Consider the following 25,844-nt stretch of genomic DNA (forward strand, 5'->3'; position numbering starts at 1 on the left):
CGAAGTGCATCGCCACCTCAACATCGAGTGCATCGAATGCATCAAATGAGTCAAGTCAATGATGGGAAGTGTACCAATCCCCTCGTAAGAATGCGTCTGATTTGCCGTAGAGGTGATGGCCAGAGCAGGGCGCACAAGAGGAGGGGGGAAGGAGGCCCACACATATCACCCGAGCATACACATCATGACTCTCCCACTCTTTTCTCTGGCCCTGACCTGCACCCTACACACTGCAACAAAGGATGCCCGGTTCTTATATTCCTTGTCTGACTCGGTCATCTTCAGTACTAGTAGTGCCTTCACGCCGGGGAATGGCTGTTCGCTCGCCTGGAGGCAACAGTGTTTAGTAGTAAGCCTGGACCTTTCGTCAATCGAGTCGGTCTGACCCGGAAGCAGTTGTCAGCCCACCATACTAGGTTCCTACCTACCCAGCTCGACCAAATTTGACCCGTACCTGTTTAGCAAAGACATCTACAATCTCTTCATCTTGTACACCTATACCCCCTAACCGTCCAACATCTAATTCATCGCCAGACGCCGCAAGCATCTCGACAAGGAGCAGGTCAACAATTCACAGCCACGGGTTGTCTTTGCAGAAACCCAGTTACGGCGACTGCCATCACCGGGCAGATCGCTAAGGAGATGTCACCGATTTAGACTCAAAAGTTGATCTTGTGGGATGTCTTCGGGTCATAGGTCATCGTCCCATCGATGTAAGATCCCACTCCCCCAGACCCAGTTGAGTTTGGATACGGTGTCATGATATATTTGTCGCTGGATTGGATATCCAGAGGTCGCAATGCCAATCGTATCAAGACCAAAGGTGAGTGTACCGTGCATCCTCGCGCTAGGAGGGACCTCGTCGAGCCGTCAACGCCGCCGTCAGGCTGGTACTAGTAGCTGATAGTGGAATGTATAGGACACTACTCGAGCCAATGCACAATCCTCAAACGAGCAGATGCTCGGTTTCTTCTAGCCTCTGGATCAAGAGCATGTATGGGATGCGTTCTGATGATCTTCGCACCGCAACCTAGTCAACGACAGCGTGTCACTACACTGGATATCCCGGCCAACACCTAGCTCTTTAACGTTTCGCTCAAGGTTGACGGCGTTCTCGTACTACGGCCACGACTTGAACGACTACAACTTAGTCGACCTCAACCTCCCAGGGGCCTGGGCAGCACCCTCGTCGACATCGATACCAAGGACGACTGGCATGCAAGACATCCTGGTACGGCCCAGAAGGTTGCGTTGAAGCACATTTAGAGGCGAAAGAAAGCCCGTCAATCTCTGATGTTTTGATTGTCCACCCTTAGCACCCTGGACCAGCAACAAACCGGCCCAGCCATTTGTCGTCTAGGCATGTGGGGGCATGCCGAGCAGTCTATGTACAAGCACATCGACCCGCCTCGGGCCTCCCAGCAGTGCCTCCAGCCAGAGTTCTCTCCCACGTCCTTCGCCCCAGTGGCCCCCATCCCCGCGACTCTCCATATGGTCGACGCAACTTATGTGCCGGGAGCATTTGCGAGGGGCGTGCCAACCCCTGTACACTAACAGCCCCGACCCCATTCACGAGCGGTCACCGAAGTTGGGCGGGGACCTATTTCGAGAGACCATGGATTAATAGCCCCTCGGAGGAGCTTGAGACGATCCCCCAACTTCAGCGGGACCGGCAAAGCTGGGATGAAAGAACGGTTCTGATGAAGGAGGAACTGGGATGAAAGAACCTAGGCTAAGCGTCGCCGGTGACGACAAAGTCGAGCGAGCACCAGATCCCAAAAGTCCAAAGGACCTTCATAACCTGAAGTCCCCAAGAAATCTGGAAAGATTGAGGTGCTAAGAGCAACTCAAAAGACAGCCCAAAAAGGAGCTTACAATGTCGGATGCGAAGGGAGTGCTATGAGAAGCCGGGGAGTTTCACAAGACAACGGAAATGAGCATTCCTCCGCCTCGGGGACGGCGGTACCTAGGTCGTCAATGTCAATCAAGTCATGAACGGCCTGAACAAGGGTCTGAAGGCGGAACCCCAGCTACCTGAGATCGAAACAGTAAGCCAACCGGTATCTCACAACTACCACCATGTGATTAACAGAAACTAAGTCGGACTAGGAGCTCGTCGTGGTTGCCACACCGGTGCTGGAGTAGCTTCACTTGGACGGATTCCACATCTCCTGGCATTATAAAGACAGTGGTCCCTCGCCTCTCAGTATTTATGCTGCTCGTCCCCTTGACGCCTGCCTATTCGGCCCGGAGTTGTTCTACTCGAATCATGCGCAAACGCGGCAGTCATCGCAGTCGCGTATTCTCCCTTCCTTTACCATGGGAACCCAAAAGGGACCGACACAGGCCAGACAAGCCGCCGTGGGTTGCGAACGGAGGATTCCTCTACCTACAGGTATATCACATCTTGGATCATCCGAGAACGCACGTTCGGGCGAAAGAAGCGGAGGTAGAGGCAGAGGAGACCTTACTTTGCCCTAAGCAAGTCTGAGTCTAGCGACAGACCACGTTGGCGTCCGAAGGAGCGCGAGCGGGATACTCCATGCGGCCACGAAGTCATCACTACTACTCGGCGAGACCTGCTGACCTGGTGCTGCAATATCCAGCCCCACCCGCTCACGAAGCAACTACTCCGCATCGTCCCTGAGCACGCCGTAGATGCCAACGAGCGCAAGGATGGCCGCCTCCTGTTCTTGACAAATTACAGATCTCAGTCGACGGTCCTTTCGACAGAGAACGTAGACGTGGAGGGGGAGAAGAGCAGATGAATAACGATCGGAGAAGACGGTAACTTGCCGAGACCTGGTCAGGAGGCCTTCGAGAAGATGATTGCGGGTCATTATCTCGGAGAGATCTTCCGCCTGATCCTGGTGGACCTGCATAATAACCGCTACGATGAGCGCCATCTGGGCTGGACACGAAATGCCACGTCCTTTGTGCTGATCATTAGGGGCAGAGACCACAAGCTAGGCACGGTACTGGAAGTATTGGTATAGCATGAAGGGGGCAAAGGATTAAGAACCAGTCTCTCCATGTATTGTACATAAGGAACAATGCCCCCCCCCGCCCCCCCCCCCCCAAGACTCTTAGACTTCTCAAGCAAGCAATACAACCTGTGTGACCCCTAACTCAAAGACACCGGTCCTTTATGTGTGCATCGAGTGTGGCTCCATTGCCGGTCCTCCTCCGACCATGCCCTCCTCTAGGTCCTTTCATCCCAGTCTCCTGCCCCTAAATCCTTCCGGTCCGGTACGGTAATCGTCAACTGCGTTGCCTCCACCGAAGCCATACACCAGTACGTCTTCAAGCTTTCTGCAGCCACGAACGGATGGCTTCTCGCGTATCCCGCCGTACAAGAAGGGTTCACCATACAAACCTCCCCAAATACAAATTCCACCGTACAAATATTCTCCCACAAACACCACCGTACAGAGATTCCGGTACAGGCTTATCCAGGACCTGGCGAGGGTACGGTTGTTGCTGCACGTATCCACCACGGAACCAAGGAGGGCCATAGTTCCAGTAGCTGGCAGCGAGTGCGTTACTCGGCGGCTGCGCGGTCTGCGACCCTTGATTAGCATCCATGCAGACCGACAAACACAGCATAGAAGTTTGCACAAGCAACTTACCGTGTTGCTTGCAGACCGGCCGCTGTTGGACCTCGACATCTGGATTGCCGGGATTGAGTGGCGGGTGCCACCAAGACGCAGATCCGGGGTGAGAGTGGGAATAGTCCACCTAAACATGGGGATAGGCACCAGGATCGCAGGAAAAGTCCCAGTGCCGATAAACGGGTGGACTGGCCCGCGGGGTTTGTGTCCAGATCTTCTAGGTCGTCTTCGTCTTCCGTGGAACTGGCTCCTTGTTCAAGTCGGCAATCCCGGGAGCCGTGTCATCTTTCCGGTAATCGCCAGTGTGATCTTGGCCGTTTGGACAGCCAGCAGCTGCCATCCCATTCCCATACTTCCACCCGATCCTGAACCAGAGTCTTTGAAGGCTACTAGTACTCAGCACAAATCTGAAGAGACGAAAAGAAAAAGAAAAGAAAAGCTCAAAACAAAAGAAAGAAAGAGAATGAAAAGGGAGGGTCTAAGCCAGCTCGCACTCGATGCCCTTGTTCTTCTTCTCGCAGCGCACCGCTAAGGGGGTGGGTTACCTCGCCGGCGATGCCCTTCTTCTGGCAACGGAAACAAGACTCCCGGCGCTCCCAAGCAGCCTTCATCCCCTTGCCTCGGGCTCCAGTCTGAACTTGCGTCAGGAGGAGCAGGATTAAGTCAGCAGTGACATGCAAGGGCGTTTGTCCTGCCACGGATGCCACACTTGATCTCGCCAAAGAGGAACTCTTTGCTTCTGGCCGGCCGTATAATCTTCGAGGCCAATCACCCCGCGCTTTTTCAGCCACACGCACAGCTTGTCCATCACCATCGCGCGGCTGTCTTCCTTGCTCGGCGACTTCCATCGGGATTGGGTCACTGAAGCAGGTTAGTTTTCATGAGGCTTCTCTACTTCTATTCCACTCTGTATGCGAGGGGCCCAATGAAGGCAGATAATCGGAATTGCAAGATGGGAATGGAACTTGCCAGTGGCTTGTGGGAGGGGGTGCGTGTCTGCCAAACCGCATCTGGGCACTATTGCTCCCGGGTAATGCTGATTTCATCTTCTCAGGATGAAGTGTACCGAGCGGTGAGCGCGAAGCGACGGTTTCCGCAGGGGCTGTAGTCTTAGCTTTGAATCGTCCGATGCGTTGCCGGGTATCTAAATAGCTCAGTGTTGAGATAGTAAATTCCTTGTCGCTGTTGGTTGGATAAACGGTGGTGCTGCTATCGAGCCTTTGCCTGAACCACTGGCGATTGCTGATGGTACGAGCCAAGGGAGAGGGGCAGTCAGATCTACCTGGTATTAGGGCCAGGAGCTTGGTGCTCGGAGAAATGGATATTCAGAGAGATGCCCTGTTTAGAGTGCGGAGAGGCGGGGAATGGTCCTTGTTCGTAGGCTCTGTACTACTGTGCGAGCCCCCAGTCCTACGGAGGGCGGGACATGCTCCCCGTGGTGCGTTGAGGACTCGGTTTGGCAGGTGCCACCCTTGTTGGGGTGGGCTGCTGGTCGATTTCTTTACACGAGGGCACTGCGCAAGGAATGAACCCGACTTCTCTTACGCACAACAAACCGACCAATTCCTATTCCATTATTCCACCTCTTTCTTTACCGCCTGGGTGGCTGTCCCATTATTACTTTCCATATTTCTTCCTAGGATTCACTATCTGTACACCTTTATTCATTTGAGTCCTTGATTTACAACACCAGTACCTAAGGATCAGTACAGCTAGCCACCCAGCCACGACCTCGGAGTCAAGCTCTGAGCCCGCATGATCAAGGGAAGGGTAATCCCCATCTCACTTGCCATAGTTGGCACCGGCTTGACGCGCATGGTTCTTCTCATTCAAGAAGTTGTCAAGTTTGACGCTACCAAAATTGTGTGGAGGCGCGTTGCGACTAGAAATGTCTTGACAAACGACACACTTGAGAAGACTTAAGAAATTTAGACTATGTAAGACTCTCGCCACAATCATCCCTTCCGCGTGTCCTACCAGCAGCATCTTATTGACATATTGATCAGACGATATCCTCATCATCCCTTCGCCTCTTCTCCCGCCGCTACCAAATCAGCAGCTGTCGGAAGGCCATGGCCAAAATAAGAAGGTGATCATCTGGCACACTCGTCAAGGTCACGGGTAAGGCTGCCTTTCGTGCTTCCGAGCACTCTAAGCGGCCTTCAGCCGCTTGCATGCGCAGCGAGTCTTGAAAGCAATGACGCCAACCACGCCCGAGTCGCCCGACTACCGGGTAAACCCGAACGTGCCACGGCGGCTCAGCCAGGGTTGAGACGTCTCCGCCATGAAGTCACCTCATGGTGGAAAGAAAATTAGAACAAAAGAAAAGGAGAACGCTAAGATGTAAGTACCTACACATCCACCCGGCCCCCCGTCCCCACCTGCCCCCCTTCTGGCCACCTTGAAGTCTTACGATGCAGGCGTTATTGTGTCTGGCATGGCAAATACGTAGCGCGAGGTCGGATAGTCCCTCTAATCCAGGCGACGTTACTATTGGCGCAACGACCTCAGCCTCAGGGGCAAGCACATCCGCGATGGGTCGACCGGTATGCGGATCGCAAATACAACTTCATGGGATAACAGCTCCCCCAGAAATACGAAAGAGCAACATTCAACAGCACAAATTGCTCCGCAATGTGCAGGTCGGATTCCATCTCGACGAAGTCCGAAACTGCGGCTAGCTGGTCGAAAACGAGCACGTTAAGAAAGTCGATTCCTGGCTGCTCACCAAGCCAATCCTGGATGTTCTAGGGGCACTGAGATGCTCGACGACCTAGACCGCGTTGAGACCAAAATTTGATCCCAAGTCCAGGCTGAAGGCCACATCGCGATAGCCCCGTGGTTGAAAGCCGTAAGCATTCACCAGTAACATCAGGCTCGTGGACAGTGGTACTAAGAATCAATAGCAGGTTCTGCAGAAACAGGTCAGCAATAAGCGCTACCTCTGGCTGCAGATTCACACTGCGCCAGAGGAGCGCGCGGCCTTGCTGGAGGAGCTTTGTCGCCCTCCGACCGGACCCATGGCAGAGAGGAGCTTCCTGCATGAGCGTTCAGTTGTGCTTGGGCAACTAGTAGGCATCGAATTGCCGTCTCTGGATCTGATGCTACTCACTCCTGACGGAATTGACGACGAACAGTGGATTAACATCCACTCGGACGAGATCGACATTGATCCGCAACTTCATCTGCCTGGCAGACAATGCAGCAGACCAGCAGAGTTGGGATGAATGGATCCTTCGGATGAAAGAATTCGAGGTCAAGCACTGGAGATTGCGACGACGCGTGCCCAGAGGGGTAAGCAATTGCAGCCGTTTGTTCTGATTTGCAATAGCTAAATTCGAGAGCAGTGCCCATGACTGGGTCCTTGAAGTCCGTAAGGAGGATTCCGAGCGGGACACAGAAGCCGCGGCTCCCAACGCAATCACAGAGCCTGACTGGGCCCTCGAAATCCGCAAGAAAGATTTCCGAGCAAGACACAAAATCCAGGGCTCCCAACGCAGTCGTCGAGCCTAGTGAAGTGAGTCCTCCTGCCGCCCTAGCGGCATAAATGCCCTTGGTGATACTCCCGCGCCTCCAACCCTGGTTATCCTTGACCATGGGCATGGTGCTCAGAACAGGACAGGGCATGTCTGGCATCATCACCTCGGCTGCCTCATGGGCTCACTGATTGCTGGCAACATCGCCGATTCCCTGGATCGTCGTCTCCGCTACTCTTGGTCGCTTCAATCCAACCTGTTTCGACACTAAGACTGCACGCCAGTTCAGACGGTTCTTGGGCTTGCGCTGAAGGAAGGGGTGGCTGTCTACGTGACAGGACATACTTGAAGAAAAAAAGGAAAGAAAACAAGAACCAATGTTGCAGCAAGGCAAAGAAGCGAGGTAATACCTGTCCGGGTGGTTTTTGTTGGGGGGGGGGGAGGGCGGGGCGCAACTTCATCACCCGTCTCAAAGGCCGCTTTACAGCGCAGACAGGATACTCTTATTCCTTGGCTCGCCAATCTCGCCTCGGTAAGCCGGAGCGTTTCGAGTGGTCCCGGCATCGTCACTGTCGGTAAAGTCTTCTCCCCTTTACCGCCAACTTGGGCTTTCACGAGGCTTTTTAGTCTCGTTTGATTACGACATGACGGAGCTGGAGCTGGTGAAGAATACCGTTAAGCTGAGCGAGGCCAACGAGAACCTGGCCAGGCACTTGCAGATGTTTGGTAAATACTTGTCTGCGGTTGTACTAACACTGTGTTTGTCCGAGTACGGTACTTGTACGAGTATTGTCGTTGTACGATGATGGTGGTTGTACGATTATAGTGGTGGTACGATTATGGTGGTTATACGATTACGGTGGCTGCATGATTATGGTGGGTGTATTTTTCTGGTGGTTGTACGAGTATGGTGTGGTGAGGGGATGGTGGTTGTACGGAGATGGTGTTGTATGAATATTGTTTGGTGAGAGTATGGTGGCTGTAGGAGGACGCTGGTGGTACGAGGATGGTGGGTGCACGAGTATTGTGTGGTGGAAGCCATTGACGGTAAGTGGAGAGAATCGAACCCCCCTCGTAGTCCTTCTACTAACAATTCTTCTAATATACAGCTTCTAAACTACATGAGCGACAGGCTCTCATTGAGCGCCGCGCGAAGCTCATTCGGGACATTGTCAACAGCCCCGAAGCAACAAAATACCGCTCACACAAGAACACGCAACGTGCGAGCCGGCTGAAAGACATCCTTGCCGTTTTTCTCCCCAACGACACGGATTCCAAAGCAGCTAAGGACGGCGTGGTCTACGATATCTCGGTCATCGCCAGCACCGCCTGGGACGTCTCAGCCAAAGTCTTGGAGGCGCCCATCACCTTCGTATTTAGATTCAACGACGTCAATTCGTTGTTTGTGACCGAGATGCACGAGGAACTCGACTCTTCCACAGATCCTCGCCAATTCTGGAACGAGAAAGTGCGTATCGGGCCCTGGTGAGAGAGGGCATGAGGGTACCCGCATCCTCTACGCCAAAAACACCTTTCTCTACCAACTGCGAGACCACGCTGAGCAGTGCATCCCTCGAAACGAGCACCGAAGCCAAAGAGACCAGGCGACACGCAGAATCAACCTGAAGAAGTACGGCAATCTTCTGCGACAAGGAGACTGGTGGATAGTGGGTCATCAAGACGGCCTCGTCCTCGTCGAGTTTCCCTTTCCGCGGTCTCCGACGCTCGAACGAATCTTGTTGAACTTAAGGGGTCACACACGTTGTATTACTTTCTTGAGGAGTCTGAGACTCAGGGGGCCTTTGTTCCTTATGTACATGGAGAGCCTGTTTCCTAGTCTTCTGCCCCTGTTCCTACTGTACCGGTACCTCCAGTACCTGCCTAGCTTGTAGTCTATGCCACTATTTTCATCAAATCAAAGGGTTTCTTCGAATAGTAGAATCAGCGCTTTGGAGCCCGGTGGCATGTGCCCTAATCCACACCCCAAAGGCTTGCTGTCGGATAGTGTACGACTGACTGAATGGAATTATACATCCAGCAGTTGGGCAAGAGTACATGATAGCTACTATACGTTAGGACAACGGTGTCAAGATCTTCTACCACCCTCGGGGTGACATACTCGAGCAGGACCTGGTCGTGAACGGCGCCGCTGGACCTGGCTCCGATAGCGCTCCGGCTCTTGCCACGGTATACATGTGAAACAGACCAGGGGAGGATTCCAGACCGGTGGCATCCTATCTGATGGCAGAGCCGCGACCCCCGCAACTCGCAAGACGGCGAACTGGGCTTGGGTGCTCTGCGAGGGCCAGCGGGTACATCCGAGGAGCGGAGGGTGTAAGGGGGTACAGGAGGGTTAGGGTTTCCCTCATGTAAGTGTGGTCGAGCCAGCCATCCGTGGTTTAGCTTTTCGTTCTTACACATAGCAGCAAGAGATGCACCATAACTAGGAGGTACTATTCCTTCTGCAGATCCATGCGCTTTGTGGTCTTCGTGTTTATCGCTCATTTCACACCTTTCTTTACACATATAACAACTTCTCCGGCTTGCCTGAACATTGCTAGTATCCAGTTCCGACCATCACCGCACCTGCGCGAACCCCGTGGGCGCCATTGGCGAAGGGTCGCCGGCCTCGACCGCCACGATCGACCGCGAGTCAGTGGAAAGAACCGGCAGTCGCCATCCCGTGGGCCGTTCTGAAATGACAGAGACATCATGTAAGTTTGCATTGAACAGATCGTCTACAAGTTGAACTGCCTATAGAGGCCGGCAAGAAGCTCCCAACCCTGTTGTCTTTGCGCCGTTGCAGAGGCCGTGGAACGCCATGTCAACCGCAGTCTCCAGGAGCATGGATGCGAGCGGGACGGTGAGGTATCCAGGTTCGCCACACCCTATAAGGCGCCCCGGGGGAAGGAAGAGCTAACAGCCGGCGGTCATAGTTAAGCTAGAGCAACCCCATTGGAGCGAATCAGCCAAAGCCACAGCTATAATTTGATGGCACCGTCGGCACCGTGGATACTGGTATAGTATAGGGGCCCGAGAAAGTGCCCTGGCGGGCCTAGGAACCGGCAGGTGCGACGGGGCGCAAGGCATCCGAAGCCTTCAGTCAGGCATTCTGGATGGCACTTAGAGGCGCTGCTCAGACGCTGGGGACCATGGCGGGGACGACTTCACGAAGCTTTGCAAGACACGATAGCCTTTCGCGGTGGGGGGTGTCAACATTCGCGGAGTCATTTGGTACTACTAGTAGTACTTTGTCCATTTACGGCATACGCCCAAACCCAATGAGATCCACGGGGACAAACACGGAGGTTGCTACAAACAAGCCAAAGCGAGGGTCTGAAGGTATAAGAGAACCTCCTTAGTACCAAGCTCCCGGGCCACGGTGCGCCGTGCCCCGGACAAACCCCAATACCTCCAGAAGCCAGCCCCAGACAACCATGCGGGAAGCCTGCCGACATGTGCTAACGCTGATACACAGAATCATCTATCCGGCCGAGGAATCCTTCCGCCACCACTCGCCAGCCATCGTGGGCTAACCGGACAGAATTGCTCCTTTTTCGAGTGTCTCGACGCCGTCCATGACCTCTCTGGGTGAGGACGAGAAACGCGTGTCATCATCCTCCAAGGCGGGGCAGGAACGACAAGAAGTATATACTATGTGGCATACCCGGCCAAGTATAGATGTCCGTATGATTGCTGCATATGACATGAGCCTGCCCCCGGATGCGGATCTCGCAAGGGAAATGGAAGCAGCAGTGACACTCGACAGCAGAAGATCGTTTGCAACCGCTCAACAGCTCCGTGGCCACCCGGTGCTTTGGCACATTCCATCGAGTTGAAGGTGCAACACCCACACCGCTGAAGTGGCTGACAGCACAACCGCCCTCCCATATCACACCATGGATCCAGTGAATTTATACTGAGAGCGTTGGACAACCCGCAAACCCGTCGAGATCTCCAATTTATGCTGATCGAGTAACATGGAGCCAGGGGAGCCCGTCGATGTCATCTTGGCGACGCGGTTGCTTGTGGTTGGGGGTTCAAAAGGCAAGCTTGGATTGAGACTAAAGTACCATGAATCGGGCATGTGGAGCGAGGAGGATCTCCTCTAAGGTAGGCGAATGCCACCCGATGCGGTGGGCTGGGTATTTCTCGCGGCCGGCCACTGCCCAGGTCTATGGTTACCAGATGTAGACCTCTTAGTTGCACTATGAAGCCATGGTGACATTCGAGCTGGCTGACGTCGCCTACAGATGAAGGACAGAAGTTGGCACTGTACTGTAGAGGGGTTGTACGACCATGTCGCATTTGCCGCGGGGTAAGGACACTCAGATCAGTTCCGATCATTAAGAACACGTAGACTAGCAGAAGAGAGCAGTACCGTAACATCGAGTAACTCCTGTCAGGACGGGACCACGAGCCCTCTAACTCTGAACCTGGAGTGTTCTGAGTGCGCACCCAAACATGTGGTCTGATAAAGCTGAGAATGGAAGTACTATAGATAGTATCTACAAATAAGCAACAGCGGGAACTGAGTGCCGGAGATGATGTATCTACATCCCCCTTCCTCGTCCGGTCATCCCGTCATCCATTCTTCCCTTCTTCCCTTCTTCCCATCTTCCCCTCTTCCCACCTTCCCTTCATATACTAGCCACGCCGCTACAATAGTTCTACAAATCAACGTCAAGGACAAAAAGCCCAACATATCCGCAATTGTTGACATAGAAACCGCAAAAGAAGCATAACAAAGAAAAGTACGCAACAGGTGTTCATCGTCCTCGGCCGCCTGCTTGACGGTCCACTCGTCATTCTCTCCACGTACCATCATCGCATCGTACTCCTTGTGCCAGTCAAACCCACGGTGGTAATTCCACGCCGTCTCCCACAGGTCGAGGGCCTCCAATCTTGACCTCCTCCGCCCGGCGGTGCTGTCGAACTTCCACCATCCTCAGTCCCAACGCCGGATTACCGGGTTGAGAAATCCCCCTTTGTATCCTTGGTGGGACTTCCTTCACCTTCACCAGAGGAAGAAAGGTTGTTGTGGTTGAGGACCTCAACGCCGGAAAGAAAAATGTGCTTTTTGCGTGTCGTCTTCAGATGTAGTCCCAGGTGCCTTGGGCCTAACGCCATGAGAAGAAAGTGGTTGTGGGAAGGAAAAAGACAACCAGGTCGGTGGATGGCGGAGTAGAAAAAAATGACAGAACTCAGCGGAGCGTTACCTTCTTCCCGACGCTGAGGTCGGCCAGGGCACCAAAGGCATCGCCTTATCGACAGGTCTAGTACCTTGTTTCTCATGTCTCCTCCCTGCCCTTTTGTTTTCTTTTTGTCCTTTTTTGTTGTTTTTGTGTTTTTCTTTTTTTTGGTTTTCTTGTTTTTTTTTCTTGTGTTCTTTTGTTTGTTGGAGGGGAAGGGGTGCAGGACTCAGCTCGACATCGCCCGAGATGCCGAAGACTCAAACGGTCGATGACAGTGACGTCGACATTGCGTGTGCCGGTTGTCCAGCAAATGGTCCGAGAGCTTGTGCTTTGCGGTTTGTCGGATGATGAGGGCAAACCCCTCGGGGTCGATGTAGTAGATATTCATCGGCAAACTTCTTCAGACCGGATAACACATGCTGCGGTACGTTCCTTTCGTCCCAATAGGAAGTCGGGCAAGCACGTCGAACAGGTCTCAGATTTCTGGAGGCGGTGCCTGGTTAGCAGCATGTCCCATCCTGTAGCAATAGCATGGAAATGGGTGATCTCGCATGGGCGTACCTTATGGAGCCTGCAAATAGGCTGCACCTGTCCCTCCGAGGAAAGGCGTTTTTCCGGACACCTGTCTTGTGGAGCCCGCTCGCCCTCTTCTTTGTCCGTACTGATGACAATCATCCTAGGCTAGGGTTACTAGTAGTCAGTCATATTGATTGTCACGTTCCTCCCCTCGCCGTCGTACCAGGAAGGATGACGCAGTCATCCGCGTTCTTGAGGATGCGTAGGGACTGCTCCGGAGTACGACTAACCTAGGATAAGTATGAATGGAGATAAAAAGGCGTGTGGTTGCGTGATCTGCCTGCCTTTTGGGAAAATGGTGATGGAGTTCTCGTCCTGCATCTTGTGCTGTGGCGGAAATTATTGTGGTATGCAGGGTGTACCTAGTCAAGAGCAAAGAAAGAGTGTAATGTAATAATGGAAGATAGCAGAAGTGAATCAGGGAGTCTCCAGGTAACGCAGGTAGTGTTAGCATATATGTGGGAGGGCTTGAAAGGAACGGCGAGCGTAAAGAGCACGAACAGGTGACAAACTCGAAGTCCTTGCAGTCCAGCAAATATTGCAACAGCCTGCTCGGCGGCCAACAGGGGGGGACTTAGGTCGTAACCCGGAAGGTGCTACACGCTGCGGCGGGCTGGGTTATTTCCTGTGGGCGGGCACCGACGAGGGCTGTTAGACCAGACACCTCTTAGGCACACAGAACCGATCAATCAATTATTTACTATGCCATTAATTCCACATCTTTCTTGATCAAACAGATGCCCGGTCCGTTAAGCCCTCCATGCCTTCCATCTATTCTTTTACCAGAAGAGATCGAAGGCCCGTGCAGCAAGAGATCGAGAAGCGCCGGAGCCCGCCTCCTACAAGCCCAAAAGATCCCGTCGTCGACACCACCCCCATGGAAACGCAACACCGGTCATAGTTCCAGAAGGACGTTCAAGAGCACTCCCGAGCGGGTAGGCAAGTTTTATTTGCTGCTGAGCGTTTCAGATTGATAACCAATTAAATGTAGGCAACGTGGTCAACAAGGGGTTGATGTCCCCGGGAACCCGGACCTAGCCATCGTACTCGGAGCTCTTCGACCGCATCTGCCGAGCATCAGCATTGCTGCCGCCCCGGAAAATCTACCTACTGCAACATCAGCCTAGGCGCCTGCGGCCACCCTCCTGGGCAGTATGATCGGCTGAGACTCGGAGGTCGGACAGCTGGTAACACTACCATTGTCCCTTCCCGTAAGTCTTTCCCTCGTCGATTGGCTTCCATCTTATCGTTCCTGCCTGACACTGACTTGCTAGTAGAATGCCACCTTGGGCCTACCAGTCTATCCCTAGTGTCCGTACTAGGCGGCCGCACCGCTCGCCCTGACGACACAACTCGACCGGTAATGGACGACCAAGAAGTCAAGGGATCATCGGATGATCTATCAACAAAGCCTCAGGACACTCTCCTGCTCCACCTCCTTCGCCGTCCCCGGCACCAGCACCAGCACCCACGTCTACGATACTGTGCCGGCGACCATGTCCACACCCGTCGCCTGCACCGGTTCGAGAAGGAATACAGCCAGCTTCTGGTGAGTATTGCACCATGAGAGGGGGGGATTGGCGCGTTGACTCGGCCCAGCACATCTGGCGCGACTCCTCCAGCCTCGCCCACGACGACGAGGCCGCCGAGCAGATCGAGATCCGCCTCCAGGAGCTGACAGACTTGTTATTGCAACCGCAAAGATGAGTAGGTGGGGTCTTTAATATTACGGAACATTTAGCGTGTCGACCTCTTCGGGCAGCTGTGGAAGGGCTATATATTAGAAGATAGTAGCTGGTTATAAAACCAGCGGAACAGCACGAGCCTGCGCTTGTTCTCCCACTCTTCCTCCCTGCGGCCATCTTAAACGATAGATCTCCCCGAGCGGCTCCGACACGTCATATCGGGTGTGTTGCCCTGATGCCATGCCTGGCTGGGGAATGGGCGCTGGTATAGGTGCCGTAGGTAGCAGCCATGTCATTTTTCATGGGCAGGGGAACTCCCGCGACGGCAACGTCGACTGGGTCGTTGGGCGGCCCAACGCTACTTGGAGGGCAGTCGGCCACAGGAACAACGGGGGCAGCAGGTGCCGGCAACAGCATATTCAGCCAGACAATAATAGGAAGCTCGCTTCTTGGGAATCAACCGACCAGCGGCGCGATCACAACCCCGACTCAGCCCCAATTCGGCGGCTCGTCTCTCTTTGGCGCCTCAACGACCACTAGTACCACTCACTTGCTGTCAGAATAGGGGGTGTCAGCCGTCACCAATAACCGTGGAGGCACAAGATCAACCAACAAGCAGGCGTCGAGCCGCGTGTCTCCACTCAACACCCCCTCGCACTACGTCGATGTCGCCGGGTACAGGCTGCTGGAAGAAGGGACAGAGGTCACAAGCCAACACACTCTAGGAGTACCGGTGCACAGGTTTATAGGGAACAAGACTGGGGCTTAGGGGTTACTGCAATACACAGAGGACTGTTCAGCAAGAAGTTCAACCTATTTGGCCCTTATATAACAGCATAGACCTGGTCTGGATAAACAACCTAGAAACGACTTGAGTATCAACATTCTTCCTCTACATCTCCGTGTATGCTTGTGGGCTTGAATCCGAAACCTGCTACTACTCTAAGAGCTAATAGTACTCGAGGACTTACATACTGAATAGTACTAATTCTAGTAGTATACTAACGTTATGCCCTATTCCCCGTCACTCAAGTAGTAGTAGCACTAACCGACAACACGCTGGGCAATAACGCTGTACACTTATCACCCGCCAAGCTCTTCGTAAAGCTCCTCGCCATCTCATGCAGCTCTTGGATGGGCCCCGTGACGCCGCCCGGGAAATTCTGCTCGATGTTGAGTCGCACCTTGTGGAACCAGTGGATGACGTCTCGGTTGGAGGGCATCACGCGGACGTCTCGCACGACCAGACCGTTCTGCTCGAGCGTGCTGGTGAAGTACGAGGGCGTCTTGCGGTTGCCGCAGGCCAGACGATCGGCCTTGTCGGGGATGGGAGAGCGGTATTTTTCCATGTCGCCCTGGATTAATGGGAACAACGAATGTTAGCACTTACCAGTACTACTAATAGTTCGTACTAGTACTTGGGGCATAAGGCTAGGGGTTGTCCTAAGGAATGTGTTGCGTTCTCACCTTGTATAAAGTGTCGGAGATGAGCAGGATGCCCCCAGGGCGGAGTCGGCCAGCGACCTGGGCAACTGAGGCGTCGAAGACATGGTGAAGAAAGTGTGTGTAGACACCGCGAACAACAACCAAGTCGTACGGCACCTGTGAGTCCGGGAGCAGGTCGACATCCTGGACGTTGCAGAGGTAGAGGTTGATGCGGTTCCGGAAGTCTTCTGGAAGATCTGGGCGCAGTAGTCGAGCTGGCGCTGGCTGATGTTGATGGCGTCGAGGCGTGGGCACTCGCGGAAGCTGATGGGCCAGACGCCGGGTGATGTATCCCCAGCCACAACCGATGTCGAGGATGCGCTTCACGGACTGTCTGGTGGCAGCATCCAGGAGCCCGGCAAGTTCGAGCTGGCGATCAAAATGGCGAAACTCAGAGGGTCCCACGGGGCCGGGAAGCGGCCCAGCTTCAAGCTCGGCCTCGTCGAACAGACCGAACTGGAAGCTGAGGTTGTCACCCAGCGCCTTGTGCCACATTTCGGGGGGGTCATCGTATGTATAGACGACATTGTCGTGGTATGTGTCGCTCCGAGTTGTCGGATCGAATGCACCACTTTGCTTACGACCGTCGTCATGGTTGTGGTATGAAGGAATGGGGTCGAGATTTCAAGAAACAAACATGAAGAGGGTTGAAGAGAGGCCTCTCCTAGTAGAGCTACGCGTTCTGGTTCAAGCCGTGAGCGAGCACCCCGGCTGCTGCCGCTAGTAATGTAGGAGGCAGAAGCAACAACAGTCCCTGTTTTGTCTCCTCCGTTGGTCTGTTCCCCTTCACGGCACATCCCAACCTGGCACTTCTGCAAAGCCCATCAAGTGAGTGTCAGAATTCAGAGCGCGCGGATTGCGCCCTCTCCCTCCTGATGCTGGCCCTGCATCAGTCATTGGGAATATGCATGCGATCGATGGACTCTCCGTGACTCGATAACCTGTTCTGTAACGGAAGCCGAAAAAGGACCGAGTGCCAGACGCTGCTGAAGATCCCACGACGGGAGGTCCTACATGGAGATGGCGGTTAAGACCTTGGCGATGGATGATGACGATAGCCAAGGAGCAACATCATCTAGCTCACTATACCAGTGACCTTGTTCTCGTTACTCTGTGCAGTTGCAGAAGGGGATCGAGAGGCGCATGAAGCAGCCAGGAGGACACGAGGATTAGCAACAGTGATGTAGTATCGATGTATGCAGCAGTTTCTGGCAAACGCGGCCCTTTTCCAGTGGACACTTGGCTGTGGAAAACTTGTCATCGCTTGTGGGTTTCCTTATCAGTTCCCAACGTTGAGCCACCCGGGAATATGGGATTCATGGACTGGTGATGCGTGATGTGACTCCGCGGGTGATGACCGGGGGCGTATGAAAGGAGACAAGGCACCGAGAGCAGGTAGCACCTTCCCGAAAACAAGTCCCTTTGCCAGTAGCATGCCGTATGATCATGGGCAAATTTTTCTTTGACCGGAGAGGTCTCTATTATTAAGTGTGGGCACGCAAAAGACTTGGGGACAGCCCCTTAGGAAGAGCGCCAAGATCGATTTTGGGCTCCGTTCCACCCAGGGCTCCCGCATCGCCAGCCTACCTTAGTTCGTGCAATAGAAATACGAGAAACAAATCCTCAATCAACATCATGTCTTCTGTTCCAGTAGATATCCGGGCCACAATATCCGTTACCTTACATAACTGGTGGTCAAGGATTATCTGCACTGGCAGCTTGCAGATGATGAATCATGAGCGCTGGCTCCACGACCCCAGACACAGGCTGGTGCACCCGAATTGGCATCTTGAGCCAGTAGGTGTAGTTGTTCGTGTTAAGTGACTTCCGGACCGTAGCCTGGCACGGTCCCCCTTTCTCCCATCCGAGGTCTATGCCGCTTGCGTGACAGCCAATGCAAATGAAAAAGGTAAGAATGACCAGCCCGTCTCAACTGCACCCTTAGATGCAACAAATAGCTAAAGATCAATAACTTTCCTTCCTGCAGATCTCTTGTTTTAAAGTGGCCCTGCCCCTATCCAGGAGGCAGCACCACCACAACCTGTCATTGCCCCATCAGCGGGCCAGCTTGCCGCCGCCTCTCGTTGAACTGGACCATCTCAGCTTGACTCCGTGCCAGCTGAGCATCGTGACGAGCCTTGCTAGTCGAGAAGTACACCGAGACAACCCCGCCAGCAGCCAAGATGATGAAGGCCGCGTGTATGCCACTAGAAGCCGGACAGAACTAGTAGTTAATAAACGTCGATGCTCCCCCTGGTAGACTCTCCGGCCACTGACCTGAAGATTATCATAAAGACCATGGCGTTCCTCATGTCAGCAAACCAGTACCCTCGTCGCTCCCCGACTCCCCTGTCGACCATGCCGAGAACAAGAAAGCAGAAGATCCCGCAACCGATCAACGCGACATCGAAGCAGACTGCCACCGGGTTGATCGCTCGTCTCCGACGCAAGAAGAGGAGCGACACCAGCTCGTACGCGTCGACCATCGCACCGAGTATGATCTATATTATGTCCCATTTTGCGATCAGTGCCAGCGATCCTTTTCGAGAGCGAACACTACTGCATGGAACTCCAGGGGTTTACACACCGGGAAAAACGACGGGAACAGAACATCCACCCTGGTCGTGGGCTCTGCCCTCCAGTAGTTGTACAGCCAGGCGATGAAGGCCAGCGCCCCGAGGGCGAACAACATGGACAAGAAACGCCCGAGAACTTGCAGCCAGCTGAACGTGGCCCCGTGCTGCCCGATCCCCCGGACTCGCGGAACGCATCTTCCCCGTTCGACATCCATTCTAGTCTCGATGACCGTTCCCCGCCCGCGGGTTCTTCGCCGACCGTGTCTCCGACTCTTCAGCGCGATGAGGCGAGGTCTGGTGTTGTCTCCCAGTCACAGGGTCGAAAGAAGCATTCCCGGTATAGCTCGGCCTGTTGTACTCGTTGATGGATACTCCCAGTTTAGCTTGGGAAGAGGCGACAGCGAAGATCGATGATCGGAGCAAGGGAGGAGAACCCAGATTTCCAATCTCAGCCCTAGGAAAGCCCGGCATTAAGGGAGCCGGATGCCTTGAGGTCGGCGGTAAGGGTGCGGCGCAGGGCACCTCCTCTCCTGTATGCAAGGATCTTGTGCCACAAGTGCTGCCCCCCACTCAGCCGCAGCTTGGCTAAAACCTCGCGACCATAGAAGGCCGGCGGCTGCGTTGTGGGTTGCCAAGATCTTGAATTCAACTACACAGTACCTAGGGCGCTACAAGGTGCGGTTGCGATCGAATGGTCTCCACAATATACGACAACTGGAACGCGTTCCTTGAAAAGATGTCTGCGAACACTTGAGGTGATGGTCACGGTCTTCTTCGGACTCCCCGGAGAATGTCTTTCCGTATCCCGGGGCCGGTAGGAGTGTCATACACCCGCCCTATGGCAAGGAACGGAGTCCCGGTGGGATTTGAGGGCCGAGTTTACGTATGTAGGAGGTTCTGGTTGCAGTTATCTCGCCGGAGATAGATGCTTGGTGACATCACTGAATGCAGACGGTTACTGCTAGTGATATATAACATGCCCATGGAGGAAGCAGGATTGCTTACCTTCACGCCACGTTATGTCTACGAAGTTGCTATGCTCCGCTCTGTGTCTGCCACCCTTCCCAAGGTTATGAGACCAAGACCCGTGTTTGGGCGGCTTTCTTGCCGCCAACTAGCCGTTCCATCCCGCGGAGAGTAGCTCAGGAGGCTGCCAGACGGGCAGTATGTACCGCTCTAGTCACCTATTATATTGTGAAACGCAACGGGATTGACGCCTGCTACGTCCTCCGCATCCCCTTGACCAAGCGGCGGCTTCCCTTTCGCGTAAATAAGGTACTATTATCTATTTGGACCAGTTGATATAGGGCAACCATCTCGCGGGCTTGGGAACATGTTCACAGGCAGTTCGTTATGCTGTCACATCACAGCATATTTTGAATTACTGAAAGTATACAATTGATATCATATCCAACAAGCAGATATGAGGGGAGAATGGGGTAAATACAGAAATAAGGTGCAACAGAGGAATTAGGATCCAAGGGAAGTGAACATAGAATCCAGAGAGCGAGCCTCAAAACACCAAGCAGAATCTTAACTTCAGATGGTGATTTAGATTAGCCATAAGTCATCCGAACTTCTGCTGATGAAGGTTTTACCAGCGTTCTTCCCAGCGTCCCTTCGAAACTTCCCATCAAAAATACAACCGACACCAACCCAGAACCAATGACTACGAGTTCGTCAACCCCAAGACAAACAACGACACCGAATCAAAAGCCTACTGAAAACCCATATCATAGCCTAACCTGCAAGCCAAAAGAAATAAAAAAAACAAAAAAAAAAAGATGGGCCACCCCGCCGGCAAAATCCTCACCCTCGCCGCGCTGCACGCCGTCCTGGCCGCGCTCCTACTCCTCCTCGTTGCCACCGTCACCGGTGGCTTCCACCCCAACCACCACCACCACCACCAGGACCGACTCGCTCCAGTGCCGCCCCAACTTCCTCGCACTGCGGGTCAGCAACTCACAACAGATGATGGCGTTTCGCTGGCCATCTTGATGTTGGCATACACCCACGCGTGGTGTGCTACGGTTGGTTTCGGCTGGTGGTATGTGTCCCAGTGGTGTGCGGGCGTGCACACAACCAGGCTATGGGAGGCCGGTGAGACGCTCTTGTTCCATGCTCTTTCGTTGGGCATGATGCTGGGCTTGGGAGGGGAGATGGTTTTTGTTGGGGCCAAGGCCTTGTCCCTTTATGCGGTGAGCGGTTCTTCTTCGGGCTATGGTAGCAATGGTTGGGCTGTGGACGGAGTTTTGCGCCTTGGTACGTTCCCCCTGCCCCTTTTTTCCTCCTTTGTTTTGGTTTCACGGAGGAGCTGCTAACCTCGGGCTGATGCTGCCAGTCGTGATGGCCGTGGTCGGTGGTCCGCTTTCTGTGCTGTTTGTCGTCTTCTTGCCTCGGACGTGGTGGTATCTGCGGCCGGTCGCTCGGGTTTTAAGGTGGGAGCTGCCGTACGCGGCAGCTGTGCTTTGGCTTGCGGTAAAGTGGCTCTGCTGGGGAACGGGACTCGTGCTGGCGTGGCTCTTCTGGGCATTTCGGATTGCGTTTCGACTTTTTTGGGGTGTGGACCAAACACGAGGCGTGTGAGGGAGGGAAGTTGAGTTTAGGATGGGTGTCGAGAGGAGGATTGTGTGAGAGGACGGGTCACGCAGCTCGGCGCTCTGGTGAACGTCGCCTTGCAGATAAAAGCATAACAGTGGGTGGATGGTGCTTTATATCAGGAAGGTCGTTGGTAGCACTGGTGCACTGGATATCTAATCCCACTTGTGCGGCTCTCGAACGTTACGACTCCCCGCAGGCAAAGGTGGTCTCGCAGTATTGCGTTTCGTGCATGGAACCAGCTTCTGCATTGTATTCTCGACGGGGGGCGAGACCCGCTGCTTGCCTCCGACATCGACGATCTTTCGCTCTCGTGCGGCGGGAAACTGCAAAAACTGTGACTCGCCTCGAATTCCATTGATATGACCCCGCCAAACGAAGTGACGTCTTTCGATGCCTGGTTCTTATCCCTTGTGCCAAGCTTTGGCCCCGAAGATGTCCAATGAAGCTCGGCCATCCTCGATACTTTGAGAATGCGCCCGCCCGAGCCTGCGCCCGCGCCTTCTTACCAGCAGTAGGCTGGCCTGCGGTAACGCTGCTCGACACTGCCGTGTCTCGCCCGAGGGAGGGACACCGGCGCCAGATTCGGCCTGCACCGTCGGCCACGAGTTGGCCGAGCGCAGACCCAGACCAGAAGGCGGTATGCCTAGGATAGTCGACGTCATACAACAATGCTCGGATCACTAAATGGGTAGTACGGTACTGGAAAAGCCTGAACGGAATCAAGGGCCTTAACCTTGTTGGACGCCCACAAGATTTTTGGATTTTCTCTCCATCCATAAAAGGTCGACTCCCCTATGTTTCACAGCATATTACCTCTACCTCAGTGTCTTCCCTTGCACCAAAGTCGCGACATAATCGAAACGAAGTGACCAACGCATCAAAGTAATCCAACACATATCCATTGAACTCGGGAAAGAAGACAGGGCAGAATTCATGTCCGAGGACACCAAATAATCCCATCATTCCCATCATGATACATATAGATCACTACTACCTCTTCATTGCTCAGCGACTCAAGGACGCCTGCCTCGTCCACCTCTGCGACGAGGCACAAGCAGCTAACCAGACGACGGCAATCTTCACTCAATCCATTTCCGAGACACGCCGGGTCTCTCATTTGCTCGATGCCCTCAACATACGCGCTGTTTCTCTCCACTGCGATCTCTCTCAATCGAAGCGAGCAGCTTTTCTGGACAAACTCCGCCGCAAGGAGTGCCCTGTCATTGTGGCAACCGACATAGCGGCCAATCTTGGTCCTATCATGATCCCCAAGGTCGACTGCATTATTACCTACGGCGTCACGATGTGGAGAATGCCTCCCAATGCATATACGCAACGAACCAGCCATTTAGCTCATACCGAGAATCCGGGGTAGGTCATCACCTTGATCACAGAATAGTAAGTTGAGGCAACTCCCAATATTTACCAATCACACCAGCTGGTTGAGTTAACATGGCACCTTCAGTGACCTGGAGTTCTACATGCGCCTCAAGGATGACGTAGGTTTGAAGGAACACACCGTCAACATGGACATGGTCATGACCTGCAGGGAGCAAGTTGAGAAGGCTGCACGCAAGAACCCCTCGCTGATTGAGAACCCTTTTCTACATGGAAGAGGTAGGAGTTAGGAGTTAGGGTGAAGTAATTGGGTCCGGGGCTGTTGGCATTGTGGTGAGGAAGTATGATATTGCTATCCGAGTTTCACGCCGTGACTTGGTAGTTGTATTTGCAGGAGTTTTGCGAGGGATGCTATGCGCTTCGAGGCACCTAGAATCTATATAACACCTATATTTAAAAAGGTGGTGTGTTTACATGTAGCCACATCGCCCTTTGATGACGTCCTGCTTGCAATAGTGTTGTTAGCTCAGCCATCATTTCATGTGACAAAAACTTGCCTATTCGATTCAAACAGGACCTTAGATGTGATAGACGTTTTCCATGACGGAGATGTGCAGCCTCCACCACAAGTCTCATACAAGAGGTCAAGGAGTGCCTTCTCACTTGAGATGCATCATGTGTGAATGTTTGGAAGCTCGACAGGACATGAGAAGTTGGATTCGGCCATGGATTATCTTTCTTAACCTAGAAATATTGTCTTGGGGATGGGGAAGATAACGAAGGCTTCATTCTTTCGCAGATCAGGCAGCGGGCGCTGGTTTTTATGAAAGTGTCATTGGTGGCGCATGTGTCGGGACCACGCGGATCCTCCCGTGTGCATGCTGCATAAGGAAAACACTTTTGCGCCTCTTTGGCTTGGCTGGTCTGATTTGCAGGAGTCTCACATGATCGATCTCAGACTTGGATGCTCGGGATGGTGCACATGCACTTGGTTCAGAGGGGAGGTAGGAAAAGGACGAAACCAAGCAGTCACAGCTCATGCCAGTGAAGAGCATGAAGAGGAACGATGAGTGCAAGTTCCAAAACAGCTCTATTTCCCCGTCTTCGATTCTCTCTCAATCAATATAGGTCTTAGTCTAACAACGCCCAACGCCCTCACAGCGGATTCGATGCAGGAGATGATGGCACGGTAGTCAGTCATGAAGGGATTGTCCCTCGGCAGGCCCTGCATCTCCAGGGTTACATCCGCGGCAAGGAGAGCCCTGGGGTCATGGATGTGGTAGTACTCGCCCGGGCTCTCTGTGCTGTAAAGATTGTCACATATCCGGCCCGGCGGTACAGCACTGACTGAGCTCCTTTGTGCGCCAAGGAGAGCGGTGACCTAAGGAGGGAAACATGGCCTCTGCCGCGGAGTTGGCTTTCGAGGAGGACATGGTGCACCTGCACCTTGGCCAGAGCAGAACCGGGCGGCTGAGCCATTGGGCAAGCTCAAGCATTCTTCCTTCCTCTAGTTCATACTAGAACTAGTAGCTGTGGGCGTTCAAGCCCAAGAACCAGCTGTATCGCCATGGCCACCATGGGCTCGACAATTAAGAGCACTGATATCGTCCTCCATAACAAGTCCGGTTCCTGCCAAGCCATCTGAAGAGAAGCCAGTCACCGCCTCCGTGATCTTGTAGCCAATATTGCTACGATTCAGAACGCCAGCGAGGAAGCTGTCTCTCCACCCCGGAGGCGCAGCGGCATGCACCAGACCGGCCTTACCTCGTGGCGACCCGCCACGAAGTTGCCTCTTCTACATGGGCTTCCGCCGCGGGCGGCTACCACAGGGACATCAGACGGCATATAGGCGCCCGTCTGAACTCGTTATATTTGCCCTCTGACGGTGCTGTTTTTGGAGGGCATGGTCATGGGATGGAAGGGTTATCAGACGGAAGGGATCATGGGATAGCAGATGTCACGTCCGTCCTAGCTCGAACCTTGCGTCTAGATCGGGGGAATAGAGAGGGTTCCGACGGCCATGATGTCTGATGGGCATATCCATCTAAAGCTCTCAGGCTTGACGAACACACGATTAGCACGTTCATTCGTCTTAGTAGTGGAATCCATATTCCCATCATACGCAGTCCAACATACCTATATCCCGTGCGTGTTAGCAGCAGAGGAGTTATATGAGCACACTGAGGGTAGCACTAGTATGAAAGGTAGTAGGTGGCATTAAGTGTGAGTTACGGTTGGTCACTAAAGTACAGCAGAGTATCCTTAGTCCGTCCCCATTGGCTCGCCTTCCTAGCATCTTGTTGTAGCCTCGTCTCGCGTTACAAGGACACGAAGCCCTCCCCTTCTTTGGGGCAGCTGTCCAACAAGATTCCTTTGTCGTTGTATGCCTTAGCTCACTTCGCATTGATACATGGTAGCCATATTACAGAGTTCTAGCACACTTGTCATACTTTGTTCTGACCATGATATGCCTAACTTACACGGTGCACTGCGTGTATGACTTCTGATGCTAGTAATAGTAGCTCGTTCTCTCTGGCAGGACAGTAACGCAACCCCCCTGCTCTCTGGTATTTGCCCGGTGAGATAAGCTATGAAAAGATCACGCACACGTTGGTTCCGAATAGATCCATAGGAGTGAGGTGATATCCAGGCAGCAGAGGAAGTCTCAACACGAGGGGCTCAAGTGGCGGAGGAGTGGTTCCGCCTCAGCAGGACACGGCAGGAGGTACCCTGGGTGTCCCTGCACAGCATTCCGGTGCCAGCCCAATACTTTCCTAGACCTTGCCGGCGTTCTAAACAGGCGGCCAATAAGCCGGATCGCATCTCGCATCGTTGTCAGGGCTTTAGCCCCTCAAACATCATGTCATGGGAACCACAAACGCATTACCTTTCCCACCTAAAGCACTCCTCATCACCTTCCTAAAATTTCCCACCAGTTTCCACACACTGCCAATTCGTTCAGACACACTACACCTTCATTCTCACCCAAACCGAGCTGGGGACCGCTCCTCACCTCTTGTTTCCTGGACTGGTAAGTTAAATCCTGAGCTCAGACTCCGTTGTTCTCCTCTCCTTTGCCGCTGTTTTCTTTCTTTGCGCCGTCTAAGACATACTTTGAGTTTCATCAGAGGTGGCTTGAGACACAAGTCGGCGTTGGAAGCAAACCAGAAGCCTCATCTTCTGAAAGTGTCCATTTTCTATCTTCATTTCATCCTCTCCTACTTATCGGCAAGCCGATGACGGTACCTACCCCCTCCCCCTCATTCATTCATCTCGATGATGATCTCCACTTTGGCTACTG

General features: G+C 53.5%; 6 protein-coding genes across 6 annotated transcripts; 3 read left to right on the top strand and 3 right to left on the bottom strand.

Moving 5' to 3' along the window:
- Window positions 1-3,212: 3,212 nt before the first annotated feature.
- B0T15DRAFT_506515 (uncharacterized protein) lies at window positions 3,213-3,746 on the bottom strand (the record flags this gene model as incomplete). Its single annotated transcript, XM_062867583.1, has 3 exons — window positions 3,213-3,376; window positions 3,417-3,561; window positions 3,630-3,746. The coding sequence occupies 3 exons, from the start codon at window positions 3,744-3,746 to the stop codon at window positions 3,213-3,215; spliced, it is 426 nt and encodes a 141-aa protein (XP_062725554.1).
- A 3,985-nt stretch (window positions 3,747-7,731) lies between these two features.
- On the top strand, window positions 7,732-10,146 carry B0T15DRAFT_570480 (uncharacterized protein; the record flags this gene model as incomplete). Its single annotated transcript, XM_062870838.1, has 9 exons — window positions 7,732-7,813; window positions 8,073-8,134; window positions 8,220-8,555; window positions 8,653-8,754; window positions 9,164-9,274; window positions 9,336-9,421; window positions 9,656-9,801; window positions 9,850-9,950; window positions 10,117-10,146. The coding sequence occupies 9 exons, from the start codon at window positions 7,732-7,734 to the stop codon at window positions 10,144-10,146; spliced, it is 1,056 nt and encodes a 351-aa protein (XP_062725555.1).
- Window positions 10,147-14,221: 4,075 nt separating this feature from the next.
- On the top strand, window positions 14,222-14,565 carry B0T15DRAFT_545787 (uncharacterized protein; the record flags this gene model as incomplete). Its single annotated transcript, XM_062870142.1, has 2 exons — window positions 14,222-14,407; window positions 14,458-14,565. 2 exons carry the CDS (start codon window positions 14,222-14,224, stop codon window positions 14,563-14,565), a joined length of 294 nt encoding a protein of 97 aa, XP_062725556.1.
- Window positions 14,566-15,571: 1,006 nt separating this feature from the next.
- Window positions 15,572-16,523, bottom strand: B0T15DRAFT_488487 (S-adenosyl-L-methionine-dependent methyltransferase; the record flags this gene model as incomplete). Its single annotated transcript, XM_062866517.1, has 2 exons — window positions 15,572-15,898; window positions 16,011-16,523. The coding sequence occupies 2 exons, from the start codon at window positions 16,521-16,523 to the stop codon at window positions 15,572-15,574; spliced, it is 840 nt and encodes a 279-aa protein (XP_062725557.1).
- A 1,086-nt stretch (window positions 16,524-17,609) lies between these two features.
- B0T15DRAFT_424724 (uncharacterized protein) lies at window positions 17,610-19,137 on the bottom strand. Its single transcript, XM_062865618.1, has 3 exons — window positions 18,616-19,137; window positions 18,306-18,529; window positions 17,610-18,235 (listed from the first exon to the last, which is right to left on the bottom strand). Exons 1-3 carry the CDS (start codon window positions 18,817-18,819, stop codon window positions 18,073-18,075), a joined length of 591 nt encoding a protein of 196 aa, XP_062725558.1. The 5' UTR covers window positions 18,820-19,137; the 3' UTR covers window positions 17,610-18,072.
- An 896-nt stretch (window positions 19,138-20,033) lies between these two features.
- Window positions 20,034-22,833, top strand: B0T15DRAFT_498005 (uncharacterized protein; the record flags this gene model as incomplete). Its single annotated transcript, XM_062867298.1, has 3 exons — window positions 20,034-20,866; window positions 20,946-21,054; window positions 22,671-22,833. The coding sequence occupies exons 1-3, from the start codon at window positions 20,389-20,391 to the stop codon at window positions 22,831-22,833; spliced, it is 750 nt and encodes a 249-aa protein (XP_062725559.1). The 5' UTR covers window positions 20,034-20,388.
- Window positions 22,834-25,844: the final 3,011 nt, after the last annotated feature.

Source organism: Chaetomium strumarium, assembly GCF_033439665.1.
Source record: "Chaetomium strumarium strain CBS 333.67 chromosome Unknown B0T15scaffold_1, whole genome shotgun sequence".
NCBI classification, from domain to species: domain Eukaryota; kingdom Fungi; phylum Ascomycota; class Sordariomycetes; order Sordariales; family Chaetomiaceae; genus Chaetomium; species Chaetomium strumarium.

What these genes read in the sequence shown, in the direction of transcription:
- B0T15DRAFT_424724 (XM_062865618.1), bottom strand. Translation starts at nt 18,819, where the DNA reads ATGGATGTCGAACGGGGAAGATGCGTTCCGCGAGTCCGGGGGATCGGG. An exon ending in TGTTCCCGTCGTTTTTCCCG is followed by an intron (nt 18,530 to 18,615) that starts GTGTGTAAACCC and finishes GACATAATATAG; the next exon opens with ATCATACTCGGTGCGATGGT. An exon ending in GTCTTTATGATAATCTTCAG is followed by an intron (nt 18,236 to 18,305) that starts GTCAGTGGCCGG and finishes TCCGGCTTCTAG; the next exon opens with TGGCATACACGCGGCCTTCA.